The 20155-nt window shown below is 40.8% G+C and overlaps 1 protein-coding gene across 2 annotated transcripts in view; it reads right to left on the reverse strand.

Moving 5' to 3' along the window:
• Window positions 1-20155, reverse strand: part of NYAP2 (neuronal tyrosine-phosphorylated phosphoinositide-3-kinase adaptor 2) — a 251615-nt gene that overhangs the window by 21318 nt on the left and 210142 nt on the right. Inside the window, exon 5 of one of the 2 annotated variants that reach the window (XM_029933694.1) lies at window positions 19627-19730. In XM_029933694.1, coding sequence (XP_029789554.1) covers window positions 19627-19730 — 104 coding nt within the window. Of the gene's footprint in view, window positions 1-19533; window positions 19731-20155 lie in introns of those variants that run through there. The other variant, XM_029933695.1, reaches the window with a different exon arrangement.

Genomic DNA, 20155 nt, shown 5'->3' on the forward strand with positions numbered 1-20155 from the left:
CCTGGTCTCAAAGAGCAAAAGGAGAAAAATGCACAAGGCAATGACAGGTCAGGGGTTGTGGTCATAAGACAAAGCTTCTGGACTGAGGGTAACTTTCCGTCCCACACCTTGCGCTGATTTCACTTTGCCCATCCGTAGCCTCTCCAAAAATCGTATATCTCACCACTGCCCTCTGCGCACTCACCAGTAAGAGCCCCAAGGGGCAAGTGTGAACACAAATATTTCCTCTCAAGTATTCCAAGTGTGCTAACCTTCCCTGCTCCCCACCAAAGATTCCAGATAAAAGATGAATTAATACTCTCTCAGGCTATGTTTAGGTTAAGTTCACAAAGCCTTTTATTTGCAAACACCTGAAAATATAGTCCTTCTGAACAGGTCCTGGCAGGATGCTTTTTAAACCTCCAAATCCATACAACCTAATATACATTCGAAGCCTCAAACTCTCTGCCAGCTACACTCTCTTGAAGGCACCAGTGTCCTCATCAACGTCATGCTAAGAGAAATGGAAGGTTTTCATTTACCTTCACTTCTCAGCTCTCAGAGCAAAAAGCTAGTTACCCAACAGCTCTCAGAGCAAAAAGCTAGTTACCAAAACTGTATGGACCCACCTTGAGAAAATTAAGACCCTGACCTTTGTGGCTTCACCATGCTTCCTCAGCCTTCAATGGGTCCTTTACTCACCACATGGCAAATCTGTGAGTTTCAGTTCAGCTCAGTAACAGAACTCTCACTTTGTCATGCCCAAGATTAAGGGGGAAACAGACAACTATGGTACAGAGTATAGAAATGGTTGGAGATCCCCTTGGCATTTCCCCTCTCTGTCAAGGAAAAATGGATGGAGGTCAAATTGCTAGGGTCTCAACTGTTTTTGTTCTGCCACACTCATTTCTCAAAGGAGACTGAGCTTTCTATCTCTATTTTCTAATAACTGCTCATCAGTCCTGCAATTCTAATACCAAAAGGATTGCCCGACCACAGCGGACAAGATGGTTATTTGATTCACAAGTTTCTATCATGCCTATCACTGCCTGGAAGAAGTGTAGTTTGCTATTGATTCATAGTAATAATCCAAAGATGGTGTTTATTTTTCTAAAGAGATCTTTACAAGCAGTCCAAATGCATTTTAGGAGAATTGACTTTAATCCAGATCTCTGTCATTCCGAAATGTATTTTAAAAATGTGAATTGTTATCTGCTATCCCCAAAATGATTGCCAAAAGCCTATAGTAAGATTTTTGGAGGAAATACTAAAATCATTTTCTGAGGAAGAGATAAACTAAGTCAATAGCACCCCTTTGTGGCAATACAAGGGTATACAAATGATAATTAAGACCATCATTTTATAAGGGCCTTTACAATATTTTTTCTTATAAAATTATATTTATAAAGGCCTAAAGACCCATCTCAGAGTCCTTTCCCTTGCCCGCCAGAGCCACAGTAGTATCGGCTCATCAGTTTGGGAATCTGCTCTGGTTTTAAAGGTCTCCACTGGGAAGATTTCATGACCTCTCCTGGTAAAACATTCCAGGATTTTACTCTCAGGTCTCATAAAAATACTTTATACAGCAGCGTCCACCCATTTCCTTTCGTTAAACCTGCCTCTTGGGTTGAGATGAGAAACAGATGGCCTCCGTCTTTTATTCCTTGGCGGCCGTATATCTCGTTAGGGCCGTGGCGCGGGAACCATAGCAAAGTAGTAGGAAGTGGATTTGGTCAGAGGAACTCATCATGGTTTATCTACAGATCTTTCCAAGGTAGGACCCACAAACACCAGGTCCACGGTTCGGGGGGCGGGGAGGAGTGTTTTAAAGGGTCAGAATGTGCCAGGCAAAACTCATCTGAAGAGTGTTTCAGCTTTCCCTTATCCACGTGGATCCCCCTTGCTCTCCAGCTCTGCGCACTTTCTGACTCTTGACAGGAGGTACTCACACTGGCTTTAAATTTTTTCATGTGTTTTATTTATTTTTGAGAGACAGAGAGAGACAGCATGAGCAGGGGAGGGTCAGAGAGAGAGGGAGACACAGAATCTGAAGCAGGCTCCAGGCTCTGAGCTGTCAGCACACAGCCCGACGTGGGGCTCGAACCCACAAACTGCGAGATCATGACCTGAGCTGAAGTCGGATGCTTAACTGACTGAGCCCCCCAGGCGCCCCTCAAACTGGCTTTAAACAAGAAATTTTTGAATCATAACACCTACTGAGCTGACCTTTTTGCACTTGGCACATCATCTGATGGGGGGACAGAACTACAGTGTTTCATGTTTCTTTCGATCTTTCTTTTTTCCTCTTTAAAGTTTAGCGTTATTATATATTTTCTGTTACTGAACTGAAGGCTACTTCACATTTTCTACATTTAGCACTTTAAATATTAATGAGGTTTGGCTGTATTTTATGTTAGTCACTTGAGCACTTCCCCATGATTTTCAGTCTGTCCAGTGCATCCTAGACACCTGATTTCATATAGCTGAAATGTGAGAGGACTCTGATTCTCTTCTTTGTTTTCTTTCTTTCTTTTTTCCCTCATTGACTCTTTTGTTATTGTTGTTACTTTGTGGATTAAAAAATGGACGTTTCCACTTATATCACAAGGTAAGGTCTGTTTTAATAATCAAGTCAGTGTAAAAGATTAGCTTTGCCTTGTATTTTCCCCTGGTAGGGAATTTTTAAAGGATGAATTAAACAATGACATCTTATTGTGGTAGGTAAAGATGTAACATGCAGACATTTAATTGGGGTCTTTTGATTTAAAAAAAAACCATATAATAAATGCCAAGTTCACACTCCATAATGACTTTTTGTCTTTTCTCTAAAAAGGAAAAAAAAAAGACGATTCATGGAAAGTAGCTATTAACACTTATTCCATAAGTGCATGTATTATGATTTATACTTGTAGGTAGATAATACATGTTGTAAAAACAAAACAACTGTTTATCTTATCTAAAACCTCATTAAAAATTAAATGTGAGCCATTATTCATTTCATAGTTTGCTGGTATTTATACTTGTCTTTAATCTTATTCTATAATGTCTGTGTCAGTGTATAATCAATCCATTTTAATCAAAAGTTAGCAAACACAAAAAGGTGAAGCAACAGTGGGGATACAGTGTCTTTCTCCCCCCCTTTATTCATTCATGCATAAACATTCCTCAGTACAGAACTCTGTATGTCAAGATTTGTAGTTCAAATACATGCTGTTAAATTAACTTTGAAGTTCCTCTTCCCCCCTCTAGTGGTGATGAACGGTACAAAATATTTGTGGTGGGTATTTGCTGCTAATCTATGCAAGAAAGAACCTTGCAGGGGAATGACTGGAAAGAGCTAAAAATCCCAGATTTGCCATTGCTAGCTGTGTGAACTTGAGACTTGACCGTTTGTTTTTCAGTTTGCTCATCAGACATAGAGAGTAACAGTGCAATTTGCAGACTTATTGTGATGGTCACAAAAGAAAATGTAAAGTCAAATTTATTTAGAATTTGATCAAACAAAATGTTTTGTTCCCTTTAAAAAAATAAAACACAAGAGGTATAATATATTTCATCAATGGATTTGATCCTGTGGTGGACAGACTCCAACATAGCCTCTCTGGTCCTGCCTCTGGATACTCAGAGTATTTAGACTAGAGAAACAGCCTTTATCAAGCGATCCAACATCATGTTGCCAGTCATGGAACAGATATTGTGTCCCACGTGATTCTCTGAGAAGACCTTTACACGTGGTCTTCTGGCTCAAAGTATATAACTCAAATCTAGTCACAAAGAAACAATCAAATCAAAACTAAGGGTCATTCTGAAAACAAAACAAAACAAAATACCTTGTCTAGACTGAACATTTAAGCATCATAAAAAATTATTGCAGCTCATAAATATTCATAATGAAAAATGATTTTTAAAAAGATTACAAAAACTAAATGTAAGATGTGATCAGAGATTGGATCCTGAATTGGAGAACGGTGTAGTATTGGGGCATTTGTAGAGATTTGAAAATGGGCTTATATGAGACCATAATGTTAAGTCATTGTAGTTTATTTGATGGCTTTTTTGAGTGTGATTGTTGGTCTTAGAAATAGATGTTTAAATATTTAGAGATGAAATGTCATGATTAAAATGTGTGGGTGTGCATGTGTGTGTGTTTGTATGTGTGTATCATTTATGGAGCTGACGTTCCTTTAAACACAAAAGTTTTATAAACCACTGAGCACCTATCAGAACATCTGGTGCTTATCAGATGGACAATGAGCATTTGTTGAGTGAATGTATGAAAGCAACTTGCAGACTCCAAAGGACTAATGCTAATTACTGCAAAGCGTAAATGACAGTTACACGTGGTAGTGACTAGTAATGACAGTTACACATATTAGGTATTAGTATTTGGTTAGTGGGACAAGAGATTGTAGGTTAGACAGTGGGTATGAGACACAGGCTGGAATATGTGTATGCAAGTGATTTAAGAGTTTGGAGGCTTCAGAAGGAAGAGAAGGTAAAATGGTCCCAAATTAATTTTATCCACAGTCTTTTGCCCAGACCCCAAATGACTGTTTGCAGAGCTGTGGCATCCAATGTTATCAAGTCACTATCAGAAAGTTTGCACCTAGCAGTATCCTCCTGTGAATCTTATTTCCTAGGGTTTAGTCACTATACTGGGAGCACTGAAGAGACAGAGTAAGGAAAGATAACAGACAGGAAGAGAAGGGAGGAAAAAACATGACATGCTCTATTCCAGATCATTCCTTTGGCCTCACCGACCCCCCCCAACATCATTTCTCTCCATCTCCATGATCAATATTGAAATGTAGCACTTCCTCATGTACCTGTAAAATCCATCCTGAATTTTAAAGGAAACAGGGAAAGACAAAATGCTGCCCTCTTCTGGCAGCTTTAGCAAATCTTCACACACAACTCCTTACAGAGTTAACAGTGGAATTAAAAGTCTCCCTTCCATAACTCATTTTGAGAAGACAGTATAGTAGGAAAGTAGACTTTCTTTTAAGTCAACACACCGTAGGAGCAAATAGCTCTTTGTCACGGATTGTTCTTACAACTTTTCAAAAAAAACCTTTTTGAACACTTGACTTTGTATTTAAATTTGGCTGTAGGAGGAGCTTTAGAAATTCTGTGGGAATGTAACACGTGCCCAATCATCCAAGAGACAAGTTCTCATGTATTGAGGGCAACTGTCTGGCAATTCTGGGGTAAAACAATAGAAAAAAAGAGAATGCGAGACAGAAAGGGGTTCAGCTTCAATAACCTAATGCAAAATTCTGTAAAAAAAATTTAAATGAAGTAGAATATATAAAGACTATGATAGTGGGGTTTATAATAAAGAATCTATCCTTGGTCTCCATCCCTCTTCCTGGCCCACCTTTCCTAAAACCCTTGGAATTTCCTGCCAAGAGAGCAATAAAGTTGTCTTTATTATGTTAATGAGATGGCTTTGGGAAAGTAGGCAGGGTGGGGGCTGGTTGCCCACGGAGCCAATCCTGTGATTAGAGGGTTGGCGCCTTTAGTCCCACCCACCCCTGGGGAAGTCACCCAATCATCACTAGTCAATGAATTCATCAATCGGACCTCTGTAATGAGGCCTCTGTGAAAACCCTAGAGGACAAAGTTCTGAGAGCTTCCTTCCACATATTGGCGAGCGTGTTGAGATTCAGAGAGAGAAGGGGGTTCTCAGAGAGCATTGGACGCAATACATTCCTTCCCCAAAACTTGCCCTGTGCATCTCTTGCACCCAGCCATCCTGATTTAGATTCTCTCCTAAGGAACCCGGGCTCTACTGTTAACAGATCCACTGAGTTCTAGGAGCCCCTTCAGCCAAATACTTGAACCCAAGTTGTAGGAACCTCAGATTTAAAGCCCCGGGTCAGAAGCAGAGTGACAACCTGGACTTTCCATTAGGGCATCTGGGGTGGGAGCAGTCTTGTGCAGCCAAGCCCTTGACCTTTGGGATCTGGTGCCATCTGCAGGCAGGTAATGTCAGAATTGAGTCAAGTCCTAGGATATCTGGTGTGAGAGAATCGTTTGGAGGCGACGGGTGGAGGAAACCTTCCACACGTCAGAACATGACAGATGAACACTCATGGTGGCAGGTGTCAGAAGCATCAACATCATGTAAGTTTTGTGTTATTTTCAAAGATAAAATCTCATATTGAACTATTTGTGGGGAGACAGCTTCATAATCACTTCTATGAGGGACCATAAAGGTCTCAGTTTCCTCCAATCCCCATTTATGATCTGTCCTAAATATATTCTTGCATCATTAAAGTTTATCCTCCTAAAGTGGCCCCTGTGACATACTGTTCTTCCTTGTATTAATATAGCTGCCTTATTTTTTTAAAAAAAATCAATTTTTAGGAATGAATTTAGAAGGTATTTCCTTTTTTGTGTGACTTGCAGTCATTGTTTTATTCCTCTTGGTGGCCCTTGAATTTTAAATGTCTTTTGTGACATTTGTCTCTCGTCCTCCACCAGCAGGTAAAAATAGTAAATTAATGGAGGGGGACATATGTGAGCTCTACATGCATAGCCACCTGTCAGGAGCCTAAATGCTTCTGCAAATGATTATAACAGCTTTCCAATGAGATGCTTATCTGTGTCCACCTTTAGCATTAATTTATTCATTCAATATGTACAAAGACAACTGGAGATTTCTAAGATGAAAATATACATCCTAGCCCTCAAAGAGCCAAACAATTACAAGCTGCATCTTTGGAATTAAAAGAAATGCTCTTTGGAAAAATTAACAAAAGCGGGGCGGGGGGTGGTCATGGTCGAATATGTTTGAGAAATAGGACATGCTATGGCGTCCTCTTTGCAATTTCCAATGCAACATCTGCAAATTGGAACCTTTGCTTTCTCTACCCTGATCTTTCCCCAGATTGCTTTTCTGGGTAACAGAACAGAAGATAACATCCTCAGACAATGTTCTCCTTTATGATGTGGGAAACAAAGGCAGAAGAAAAAGATTACATTTCCTTACAACTTACAGCCTGTTGACAAGACCTTGAGACCGACAGACTGACCTTCCTCTCGGAAGTCAGCTGCCTGGAGGGTGACACTTTGCTAAGGGCAAAAGGCAATCTTAGCTTAACATTACCTCCACCCTCCAGGATCCTGGAAGTCTACTTCAACATACAAAACTTCCTTTGGAAACTTCTTTCATCTCTACCCCCTGAGTTATAGGTTGGCAATCATACTTCAAGCATATGCCCTCATGATATACATCTGAAGGGCCTCAGAACTGAGTTTTTACTCAACAGTAATAAATGACCTTTTCCTAACAGCAGCTAGTCCCTCAAGGTCCTGGAAACCTTGTTTCCAAAATGTCTTAAAGACTTGCTCTATCCCTAACCCCCTCCAACCTGCAAGTATACAATCAGTCAGTCATCACAACCCCACAGAAGCTCTTCCTGCCCACGGGTCCTGTCCCCATGCTTTAACAAAACTACCTGTTGCACCAAAGATGTCTCCAGAATTCTTTCTTGGCCATCGGCTCTGAACCCCAACATTTCCCCCTTCACTTTATATAAAAATAAGGCACGGTAAGTACAAACACAGGGAGATATGGAGATGGAAGAGATGCTTGGGAGACCTGTGGCAGGAGAACAAAATATTCCAGACTTGGAATTGATTCCAGATTGATGAACAGATGAGTAATGGTTTCCAGGGTCCCAAGACAGGTTTGCACGGCCTCTTGCCATCAGATTAAGATTAAGCAGGGTGTTCCAAGAAGAAGAAAATGTTAGCAAATCTTAGAGGCATCCCTGGGACATTTGAAAGTGAGAAAGAACCATGGAAGGGATGCCGATGGGCGCGAGATTGTAAGACAGGGCGCTGGGTAATGAAGTTGAACGGAAAGACCAGGGCCGATCACAGGGGTCTTGAAATCCAGGCAAAGTCTTTGTCTTCCATCTTGTAAGCAATGGGCCTACTTCACACAGTTTTGCATTGAGTAGTCAGTAGATAGTCTTTGTTGATGTGGAGCCTGGATATGGGGACAGGTCAGGAGAGTAGACACCCGCTGGGGGAAAGGATGAACCTGTCATAAAACTGCACGGTTGCTCTGCAAGCCACCTTTGGGTCTGAGTGAAGCCAGAACATAAAGCTGCTTGGAGAGGCCCCAGGCTCGCTGTCTTCTGCTCTCCTGTCCTGTGGCCTGTCTGGCTTCCCCCTAAGGCCTTCCTACGGTGCCACTTCTTTGCTCAAAGTTAAATGTTTAAAAACAAAAAGCCTCCATGTTAAATAATAAATGATTGAAAATAAGCATTTACATTTAAACATTCTAGCTTAAAATGTGATTTCATACTCATTATCTCGTTTCATATGGATGTAGAAATCAAAAGACCTGAAAATTCCATGAGGCCTGGGAAAAGCAATCATGGACTTCAAGGGCTTCCAGTGCAAGGCTTCTCCAAAGGTTCCTTGTTTCAGTGTTTGTTAATAACAATCAAATGGGAGCTCAGTTTGGGTTCCCTTCTAGATTGTATCCTGAATGATAAGAGACTGGGTGCATTGGCTTCTCCGGAAAAGCCTCAGCCCTTTCATATGAAAAGTTGACTGAGCTGCATATGATTCCTCTTGACACCTTTTGGTCCTTCAAATAAAGTCCTAATTTCCTGGGCTTTAAGTCATTAAATGCAGCATTCCAAATACCATCCCTGTCAACATAGCTGACAATGAGCGATTATTAACTAGCTCTAATGCAGCATTTATTTTAGAAAACAAAGGCTTTGAAGTGAAAGTACGGTTGTTCCCTCCCCCCCTTAAAGTGTCTGTTCACAGATTCCCTGTGGAAGGCCAGAAGCTGGATAATTCTTGGTGAATACATCATTTGTCTTCTGTGTGCTGTTGGTTCCATCTACACCAGCCCTCTAGAAGCGGTGTTTATGTGTGCGTGTGTGTGGAAAGGACAGGATGTGCGGGAGTGTCCGTGTTCCTGCTCATGCACATGCACACACTCACACACACACACACCCGTGCCTGCATGGCTGGCTTCTCACAACAGCAATCCATGGTCCATAAGAGAATGAGACGGTCAATGACATCCAGCCTCCTCCCAGGAGCCACATTCCCAGCCTCACCTCACCCTTGGAGATCCTGGTACCTTGTGCAGCTGAAGTCTTAGATGAATTTGACCCTCTGTTATCTTAGCTCTTAATCTAGAGAAGGTCGAAGACAAGACACAGGGAAATCAAAGAATGATTAAATAAATCAATGGCATTAATAGAAATGAAGGAAGGTGGGTTTTATGAAGAGAGTGAATTCAGAAGGGCAGCTATTTCTGGTAGAAAAGAAAACAGACATGTAGTCGATAGAACCACCTGTCCTCCTGTCCACACAGCCTCCTGTCCATCTAGCCACTACTAGCGATGAGACCTTCAACAGGTAACATACCCTCTAGCCTTGGTTTTCCCAGTAGTGAAATGGGATAATGTTATCTACTGCGTATATAGGTTGTGAGAATAAAAGTTAATAAAACATCTTGAACACTGTGTCAAACATATAGTAAGTGCTCAACAAAAAGCCATTTTATTTATTTATTTAAAAATTTTTAATGTGTATTTTTGAGAGTCAGACAGAACACGAGTGGGCGAGGGGCAGAGAGAAACAGAGACACAGAATCCAAAGGAGCTCCAGGTTCTGAGCTGTCAGCACAGAGCCCGACGTGGGGCTCGAACCCACCAGCTGTGAGATCACGACCTGAGCCAGAGTCTGAGGCATAACCAGCTGAGCCACCCCGGTGCCCTTCAACAAAAACTGTTTTAGCAATTGACTTTATTTTGGGGAAATGCTTTCAACCAAAGGATAATGTTTATTTGCCGTGCAGAGCAGAGAACAAGAATTTGTCCCTAGATGAAGAACAGAAAATGGTGGAAAAAGTAAAGATTTCTAGTGCTTCTTGAGTAAGGCACTCATAATGTGGGTGTATTTATTATTTTGAGTCTAGTGTAGTATAACTCAATCCAAGATTAATGTAGCATAAAATCTGCTTGTAACCTAAGTTGGAGGTAATTTTATCCACTAGTTAGGGAGGCTTCTCTTTTCAGGAAAGAATCCTAAGTGAGATGTTTCAAATATGTTCATGATAAACAAAAGCAATCCGCAGGAATTCTTTCATTCAGCCATTCAAGATTTCTCTGCTTGCTTTCTTTTCAGAATGCAATACAGGAAAAGTGATCTCCTTTCCAAGAGGCTCAAGTTGCATTTAGAAAATGACAATGCACAGAAGGTGTCATAGTCCTAATAAAAATGTCAGCATCATAAATGATGCATAACATTCAGAGACGCTGGCCGAGGTTCGTCAGCCCTCTCCCCACAAAAGTACAGAAAGGTGTATTTAAAAGTTAGATAACCTAGGGGCGCCTGGTGGCTCAGTAGGTTAAGTGTCTGGCTTGGGCTCCGGTCATGATCTCACCATTTGTGGGTTCAAACCCCACATCCAGTCTGGAGCCTGCTTCAGATTCTGTGTCTCCCTGTCTCTCTGACTGTCCCCTGCTTATACTCCATCTTTGTTTCTCTCTCAAAAATAAATAAACATTAAAAGAAAATTTTAAGTTAACCTAAAATCGCAAGACTAAAGTCATGAACAGTATGCAAAACAAATATCAAAAATGCCAATTCTTGGTTCTTGTAAGCATTGTGGCGATTATCGCAAACAGCTATTTTCTCTGCCATAAAGCAGTTTTGTTGGATTCATTTACTTTTAAAGCCCAAGTACGGATTGCTAAGCACACTTTGGACGCTAGGGGGCGCTACATGTCCACCTAATGTTATATTCCTTTCCCCACATTAGCGGGACCAGACCCATCTGAAGCCTGATCCTCATTTCAATAGTTAGAGTCCATGAGGAAGGTTTCTGTGGACTTCTGCTAACAGCTCGAAGCAGAACACAACCATAGCGTTTAGCTTTAATAGTCCTTCAAAGGCTATTTGTACACAACTCCCACATGCTCTACCATGATAAATTGATCATTTCTTCTCTAGACTGAGCCAAAGCGTCACTTTCAAGTATACGGGACATTTGGAATAAGTCTAACAGGTTAAATATTTTAGACAGTCCCCCATCCCTGAGTTTCTATTTTCTAATGTTTAATAAAAATTGGCATGAAATTGGAAACTAGAAAGACCAGCGTAAAACCACATGGTATAAACTGAAGAGACTGATGTGATTTACAATTTAAAATTGTCCACTTTACTTTCCTGAACACATCCATGTTAGTGTTAATTTAGGAAAAGTACACTCTCGGCGTTTAAAGAGGAGTAATGAGGCTACAAAGCACTAAACAATACATAGATTCCATTTTCTGTGACTTTGCTTAAGAAATACAAAGTCGGTTAAGGGTCGAACGTTGGCTCAGGTCATAATCTAACGGTTTGTGAGTTCGAGCCCTGCTTAGGGCTCTGGGCTGACAGCTCACAGCCTGGAGCCTGCTTCAGATTCTGTGTCTCCCTCTCTCTCTGCCCCTCCGCTTCTTGCATTCTATCTCTCTCTGCCTCAAAAGCAAATAAGCATTAAGAAAAACAGAAATACAAAATAGTGCCATCTGACATCCACGTGTCAGGACTAGGCATGCGCACGTTCGCTCTGCAAGACGCAGGTTAGAGTTCAGGCCTCAGGTTTACATAACAATTTATAATGCAATATCCTGGATGCCTTCTTCCTTAAAAGGGAAAATAGAAATAAAAAGCAAAAAAATACCTATTCAATATGATGGGATAAAATATTATAATGGGTCAACTTACGGGTAAAGGCAGGAGCGTGTAGGAGAACGAGGCGTTTAAAGCCATGGTCTGGGGAAGCTTCACGTAAGTGTGGAAGTTGGTAACAAACTTAGCCTGTTTCTCTCCACCCTTCGTCCTGACCCCAGCAGGTAATGGCTTCCTCAGCAGTCTGAGCGTTTTCTTCATGTTCATTCATACTTTGACTCAAATAGGAGAGTAAAGTGGTATTGGGGTCAGGTGGCCTTTCTGAAATGATAGCCTTAAGTGGTTTCTACTCACTTGGCTTCCAAGCCACACATGAGATCTATAGGTAAGAAGAAATGCCCAAAGCAGATCCCTATTGTATACTGAATAACCAAGTACCTAATTTCTTATTTGGAAAAGAAACAATGAATCAAATCATATCAGGTGTACCAACGAGGTGGGGCGGAGGGCGGGGGGGAAACCAATCCATCTCAGAAGCTGGCAAGAGGGCAATGCACTGTCTAGAGAATTTTAAATCAGTAATAAAATTATAAGCCTGTCTGCTTTTTCTTGTCACCATGCGTTAGTAGGTCTACGCAAGATCTGTGATACAGGGTTGATGACCATCCCTCTGTGCCCACCCTCTTCGGAACGCCACAGATTGGAATGACTCTCCCACTTAGAATTTTCTAGCAAGTAGGGAAGTTGAATATTTGGAAGAAGGAAAAGCTATATGGGAAAAGAGAAAGAATTGTACTTTTCTAGCAGTTTATGTCTGTCTATCCAAGACTTTCCCTACATATGTTATCTCATTAATCCTCACAACAACATCAACCACAGAAGGTGCCCATTTCACAGATAAGAAAACAGACTCTGAAAAGCTGTACAACATATTCAAGGTCACAAGCCACTAACTGGTGGATTCAAGACTAATAATAATAATAATCTTCTAATATGATCAACCTCGAAACCTCAAGCGTTTTTATCTAGCTGAGTAGCTAAGATCACTAGGCTGGCATCTAACAGGTACAAAACTGGGACAAGCTACTTGAGTACGGTTCGAATGTGGGAGAAAAATGGCACCCATGGGTAGAACTGCAGACAGCATGCCTGCAGTGACATGGGGACTGTATTCACAGTCCTGGAATACACTAAACACACCAGGGATGACAATAAATGGCCCATGGATTTCATTAGACTAATCCTCAATGAAGAAATATGAACAATGTTTGGTCTTTTCCATGAGTTCAAGAATCCTGGCTACAGACTTTAGTTACTTCACACTTTCACCTGCAGCTCTGGTGGGTGAGGTTATCATTTCTGATGCTGCGGACACATACACACACATCAGGGGCTGCGGCGGCCAGAGGGTGAACACTCACAGCCCTCTGTCCCCATCCCCACTCTTCTGTGTCAGCTGGTTCATGACTTCTTCTAGAATGTCGTCTTGTTTGTTACACTCTGTCTCCTATTCTAAGGGGATAAATGACGAGATTATATATGTGGGAGGGGTAATTGGCAGAGGACATAGGGATATCTTTGTTTAGGTTCATCCTATTCAATAATGGAGTTACTGAGAGACCGGTCATGACAATTCTGTTCTTTAAAAGATGATTTCCAAATATTCCACCACCTGAAATATACAAAAGTTAACACAGGATGATGCCTGAAAAACAGATCAGATTTCTTAGCTCTACTATAGTGTGTTGAGAAAAGCAATCGAGTTTCCGCTATTTGAATTCTTTGTATGAAAGTGGAAATCAAATAATGCCAATATTTCATAAAACATATTACTGGATTTGCCTATAATTTAAAAGTAATAAGAAATTTTGGGGTTTTTTAAAAACATGAAATTAATTATAGAAATTCTCAAAGGGTACTAAAGCCTAATATTTATATAAAGCAATCAGACAGGATTATTGAGAGCACACATAAGATAATGCTTTTTTGTTTTTGCTTTCTGGCACTTGCATTATTCTAATGCACTTTTGCTGTAATCCATGGCAAGAGATCAATATAAACACTGACATTCTTAATTATAATATGAATTTATTCCACATTTCACAGGGCTAGATCCAATCTCTTCAGTAAATGCCATTATTATAACAAATAATTGTAATTTCTTTGTAACATAGTCTTTGCTAACATAGCGCTTCATTTTACAGTTTCAAGTTAGCACAGATAAACCCTTCCCCAGCATGATGATGTTGCACTTGTAAAGGTAGTAGGGTGCTTCAAGTATCCTTGTAGAGGTTTTACATATTTGGAAACATATGTAGTCAACTGGTATGCAGAATGAAGCAAACAATAGGAGTCATTGTAAAATCTATTGCATGGCCTGCAGGAAACTCTGTGGTAGGAAGCTATGTGTTAATGAAGTGAGTTCAACATTTGCTGCTAGGTTGTGTGTCCTGTTTCTGCTTTTCCTCCATTTCCATCATGCACTGGAATAATGAGCATAAATCGAATCAGCTGTGTAACATATAAAAACAAGGCAGAATATTCTCTCGGGTCAGGTCTGCTAAGAGTCACTGGAATATCCGCCGGGTCTTAACAACAACAACAAAAGTTGGTTCAACATCTGAAAAAGAGATGGGAAGGACCCCTTCCTCCTGTTAAGTTGGGAGGGTGCATGCTCTCCAACCACATATTCTGTTCCCTCCTTTCCTAACACTGTTCTCTCCCATCCACCACAAGACTTCAGTTTCTAGAGAGGAAACATGCGAAAATATATATACAACAGATCATATGAAACCTCCTACTACATATATTCCAGGTCTACAAGGCTTAAGGCTAGAATGAAGTATGTACAGCAAAACAAGTCATGTCCATGCTAATGTTAGCCTGGAAATTCTAAAGGGAAAACACTATTGAAGCTTCTCTATTCTTAGGATTTGTTTCTTCCGTTTTTCTACTTGATCCCATGCACGGAAGGTGAAGTTAAAGTAGAACGTACCTTTTAAGGTTACATTGTTCAGAGATGTAGGTAGGCATTGAGTCGATGGAATCAGAATTCCCGTGTCCTAGTTTGAGTATTTATGTTAATATACTCAGTCTCCCTTTGTCTTTCACCTTCCTTATGCTTTCCAGGCTCTTACAAGTTCTATGTGTAAATGTTCTGACTATCTGGAAAATTAAAGGAAAGCCCAGAACTGACACAGACCCTGAGACAGAGCAGTGATCTTCGCAAAGCTTTAAGATAAAGCGTTACTGAGCCTATGGGGCAAGTCAACACATCCCACTGTACTGGAGGCAAAAATTTAAGGGAGGGACGATGTTAGATTGTATGAGAAGAACATTTTCTCAAGGGTATATAGAGAGAGACATTTATCAAGAAAGAAACTTTGTAAGTCAGCAAAAGATCACTGATTCTCACACCCGTTAGTGGTTCGCCCCTGAATTGGGCACAGCCCTTGTCACAGAATCCTACATCCTGATCTCTAATCCTTATCTTTGAATGATTTACTTTCCTTTTTTTAACCAACTGAGCCACTGAGGCGCCCTTCCTTTTTTATAAAGGTATCTCAAAAACAATTTTGACATCCAGGCGTGGCCAGAGCACACGTTGGACATTCACCAAGGTGGGGCCACCACAACATGGTCTTTCATTTTCTAGAAAAGCTGGCCTGATGCTGGCTTGCAGACATAGCTGTGGCAACCATGAGGAGAGAGAACATGTTCTGCTCCATGGCCAGCCCAGGCTGGCTCTCATTATGCCCGAGCAGAATCCTCAAACATCAAAAGGGAAAGTTAAGAGATTGGAAAGAGTCCAGAGGACTGGCACTGAATGGCATAAATGCTTGAGGAATCATACTGAAGGGACAAGCTGAACGGGCTCAGTGTGCTAGCCTGGCTAACAGCTTGGGAAGATACAGAAAAGATGCTGGAGTGAGGCCTTTCCTAAGCAATGAAGGGTCACCTGTCAGGACACAGAGGGTCCACAGAACAAGAGAAAATGGCTTCCGAGGCAACTGCAAGCTCTCCAAAGAGATTCGGGTCTGTCAGCCTTTGAAATATAAGTGCAAAGGATATTACAGATGGCCTTTTCCTAACCCTTCCCCAAGATGAAGGATAATCAGAGATAATCCAGTTTAGAAAGATCGACTAGCCTCAGGGAGATGGTGAAGTTTCACTTCAACACTTAGGTCACTGTTATGGTGATGTGAGTCTGTGATGGGATGCAATCACTTCTCTGGGATTCTCTGATTTGGCCTGGGGACGTGTTACCTAACAAATGGGAAGTGTGTACATTCATGAGTGAGTGTGTGAGCGTGAGCAAGTAGGTATGTGTATATGTGAGTCTGTGAGAGCTGGGGTGTGTAGGGGAGCATAAGCGTATGTAAATGTGAGTGTTTAAGTATGTGTGTGTGCACATGTCTGTGTGCATGCATGCACATGTGTATTGTGTGCATATGTGTGTATAGTGGAGGCTGTGGTGCTCATCTCCTTCCTTCCCTGAAAAACACATACAAACATTCTTTGGGAACCTTTATCCAAGGAAGGCTGGCACTTCTGTTTAGAGACCCGCCCCAGCTGCTCCATTCTTGAAAGAAAGCATGGCCTCCAGGTGGCCGGGAGCATTAGCTGCTGTCCTATCACCTGCTGTGGCAAGACCACAGTCAGTCCCATTGCCAATGGAATGGGGGTCACATTCCAAGAGGTAGGTTTGTTCTCGACCAAATCAGAGGAATGACATGAACTTCCTTTTCTACTGTCTATAAAAGTGGTTGCACCCATTTCTTCTGAACACATGTCTTTCGACTTTACTACTGAAGGAAAAAAGGGAAAGTTGCATGTACTCCAAGTTCAATACAACTTCTAGACAGTTTTACCTTTATAACTAAGGACAAGAAAACAAGGGTTTGGTTTTTTTTTCATAGTAGGCACAGAAATTTGGTTTAATTTACAAAGATCTACATTCAGACAAATGCCAAAATATAGGGGTGCATGGCAATAAAATTCCAAAGGGATGTCCCACCCCTTGTCTAGTCTACTTATTCTGGAATGAATTAAAGACAAAAATGTGTTTTCTTCTCTCTGAGTTTCAAGAATATTCTACTCTAAATGCTTTACAACTCACTTCTTTCCTGAGCTTTACATTTTCTCATACATATTTGGAACTTCCAGTCAGATAAGATTATATATTTCTACAAATCTCGTGTCTGCCGTAGTTACCTGAGGCCACAAGATTGCAAAATCAAGCAAATGCTATCTTGACCTTTGTTGATACACAGATGCAGACAGCGGACAGTCCCTGTTGGCCCCGGGCTCCTCTGTAGCTCAGTCAGTTACGGACTGTTCTAGATTCTTTGGGGGTGGACGATCATTATGGCCTAGGCCTGGAGGCACCTCTGTATATTTCTGCCAGAGCAGTTTCAGGCACTTTCATAAATCTTCTTGCAACACTTCTTAGAAAGTTCCTACCACGAAATGTAATGACAAGTCAAAAAATTTTACTGAGGAAATGACAAAGAGATTAACAAACGATCTGAAAGAAAATACAGTGCCTTCTCTATGAAAGGTAATGTCCCTTAATTTGGCTAAAATGGCATGGGCATCCTAAAGCCCACCTCCTCAGCTGATCAACACCCACTGGACTTATTTTGGGGATTAGTGACTGCTTTTGTTTGTTATAAAGAGATCACGTGGTTTTCCATGGTTTCCTAATTGGAGGTGGAGCCGTCTCCTATTACTCATTCTGTGATTAACGTACCACTGGGAATCCTGTTTGATAAAGCTAGGTGTTCCACGTCCTAGTTGGTGTCTGAGTAGTCACTCTTACAGGCAACGAGTTACTGAACAAAAGGCAGTGTCATCCATGCAACAACACAGGTTCGTTACTTAGCCATCTCAGTCAAGAGCCTGAGAACTCAGCGAGGAGAGATCTTCACGAGGCAGCCACAGACTTCAGGGCTAAGTCATAGGAACGCAAAGCAAGGTTCTTCGGAGCCACTTTACGTCTTTAGTACAGGAAAGGGCAGGTACTACAGTACTAGTTTAAAGCCCTGACAGCCCATCTACCATACGGGTGTGTGCCAGAACTTCTGCTGGCTGCGGCTTTCTCACATTGCTATGTTTTGAAGAATAAAGAGGATCCCATCAAGTCAACAAAGAGCTGATAATGCAAAGGCACAAAGAGCATGTCCTGTTTTTGTTCCAGGAGTTTATCCCAGGAACCCTGCTCTCATTTTAACCCAGGGACCGTTTCATTTAAAGGGGTTTAGGATGAAACAACTATAAATATAATTAGAAAAAAAAGCAAAACCAAACAAAGAACACAAAAGCTCTTCGTGATACTGAGGCTAATGGAATAGCAAGGTACATGTCCCTGGAAAATCAATTATATTAATGCAATCTTCTGACAGCTAAATTTCTCTCCTTTCTGGATTTTTTTAAAATGTTAAATATTGATAAATGTAATGTTTTGAAATAGCTTTAAATCAACTAAGAAACTACCTTTATCTTAGGTGAATCATGTTATTTATTTATTAATTCATTGTCTTATTGTTTCAGCTTCTTTTTTTTTTTTGCCCCAAAAGTGTATGAGCTGGATACATTTAGTTATGAAAGCATTTAACATTTTACATTAAGACACAAGGAATTCTAAATGACACTTGAGATGCCTTATTCATAGATAACTCATATATTCATAAATCAAAATCCTGTGCACATTTAAGCCAGACCAAAATACTAAAAAAGCACCATGTCTCCCATTAGAAAAAAAATGCAATTATTCTGCTTAGTTATGTTTTTTAAATAGCTTGACATTTTAAATAATTGATGAATATGTAATTTGCTAACCAGTAATGGACAGTTCCCATGGAGGTACCATCACTAGTTTTATAATTTACTGTTTCAGAAGCATCTTATGAATGCAAAGATTTAAGCTGGGACATGGAGAGAGAAGTCACTCCAGGACGACCTTATCCTATTTAACACCCATAATACTTAACAGTAAGAACAATTAAGCTTCACCAATGAAGTCAACGTCCTGAATTTCTACTGGGTGAATTATGGACTGACATTTACGTGTCGTGATTACTCCCCAGAGGCAACCGTGTACTCAAATGAACATCAGAGCAACATACTGTTACTGTAAAGGATTAAATGATGTTTTAGTTTATGCCTTTATTTCTCATCTCTTTTCTTCAAGCGATAATAGAGATCTTATTTACCATGCATGAACATTTACATTCTCTTTCTGAGAACATTTCTGATGTTGTTGGGGAGAGAGGAAAGTCATTTATCTAAAGATCGCCTTATTAATCTACAGTTTTTGGTAAGAACCTAGATTATCTTGTCTGTCAATCTGTCTTTATAGCCTAAGAAAACTAGCTGCCATGTTGAGTCCCGATGAGTTGGTATATGAATATTTATAAGGACATGGATATTCACAGTGTCTTACAATCATGCTCTGAGCTAAATAGAAATAAAAGCAAAATGGCCACAAATATTACAGTGTAATAGGATAAGAGCTGAAAGGTATGTACAAATTCATCAACAACATCTGCGCCAGTGTTATAGACAAAACATTTAAAAAGAAATCTACATAAGACAAAGTAGATAAATTTATCAAATGTTGATAAATTTTCAGAGACAGTATAAAAGTACACAAAACATGAAAGAGAGAAAGAATTTTTAAAAAAAATAACCACCGAGCCAATACATAGAGTACAAATTTACTACATTAATGTTACAGAATGATGGGAACCAGAGACAAACACGATTTGGTAACAAACAACCAAGAAAGTTTCACCAGTCACAGAGAAGAAAGACTTTTGCTTTCGGATGAGAACACGGATCCCACGACTCCCCCCTCCCCCCCACACACATAGGGAAAGAAAAGCAAATGCAAGAGTTGTCTACAAGACATGACAGACAGAGGTAGGAGCGTCTGGCATGTTGCATCACACGAAGTCAATCACGATTGGCTAACGATGATGGTACCTGGCTCTGTTGCAGGTCACTGGCTTGCCTGAGAGGAGTAACTGACGGAGGGGGCACACCTGACGTGGACGCAGACCGGCCTAACTTGCAGCTTACTTTCGGTTCTGTGGACAAGGGGAAAAGGCAGAGTTAGCTGAGCAGTGTCTGCAGGGAGGAGCAGCCCTCAGGCTCCTGTTTCGTTTTGCTGCACGCTCTTCCAGGACATCGAATACTTCCCACGCTTGCTAGCGATTGGCAGGGCATGAAACAGTCTCACAACAACCGACTGGAAATCAAGCCTTATTTGCACTCAGCTCCTGGAAATAAACAACAAGTCATGGAAGCAACGGCTTTGTTCCTTTGGACATTGCACCTCATTTAGGATTTGTTTCTATAGAGTGATTACTAGAGCCCCCTTCAGGAAAAAAGTAAGGGACGTGAACATTTCTGCTACCTTCTTGTCAGCTCTGGTCCAGAAGTCTAGAAATGTCTTTTCTACCTGCTCCAAAATATTTCATCCCTCCCTCCCTTCTTTTCTCTCTCTCTCCCT

This window comes from Suricata suricatta, chromosome 3 (assembly GCF_006229205.1).
Source record: "Suricata suricatta isolate VVHF042 chromosome 3, meerkat_22Aug2017_6uvM2_HiC, whole genome shotgun sequence".
Taxonomy (NCBI): Eukaryota; Metazoa; Chordata; class Mammalia; order Carnivora; family Herpestidae; genus Suricata; species Suricata suricatta.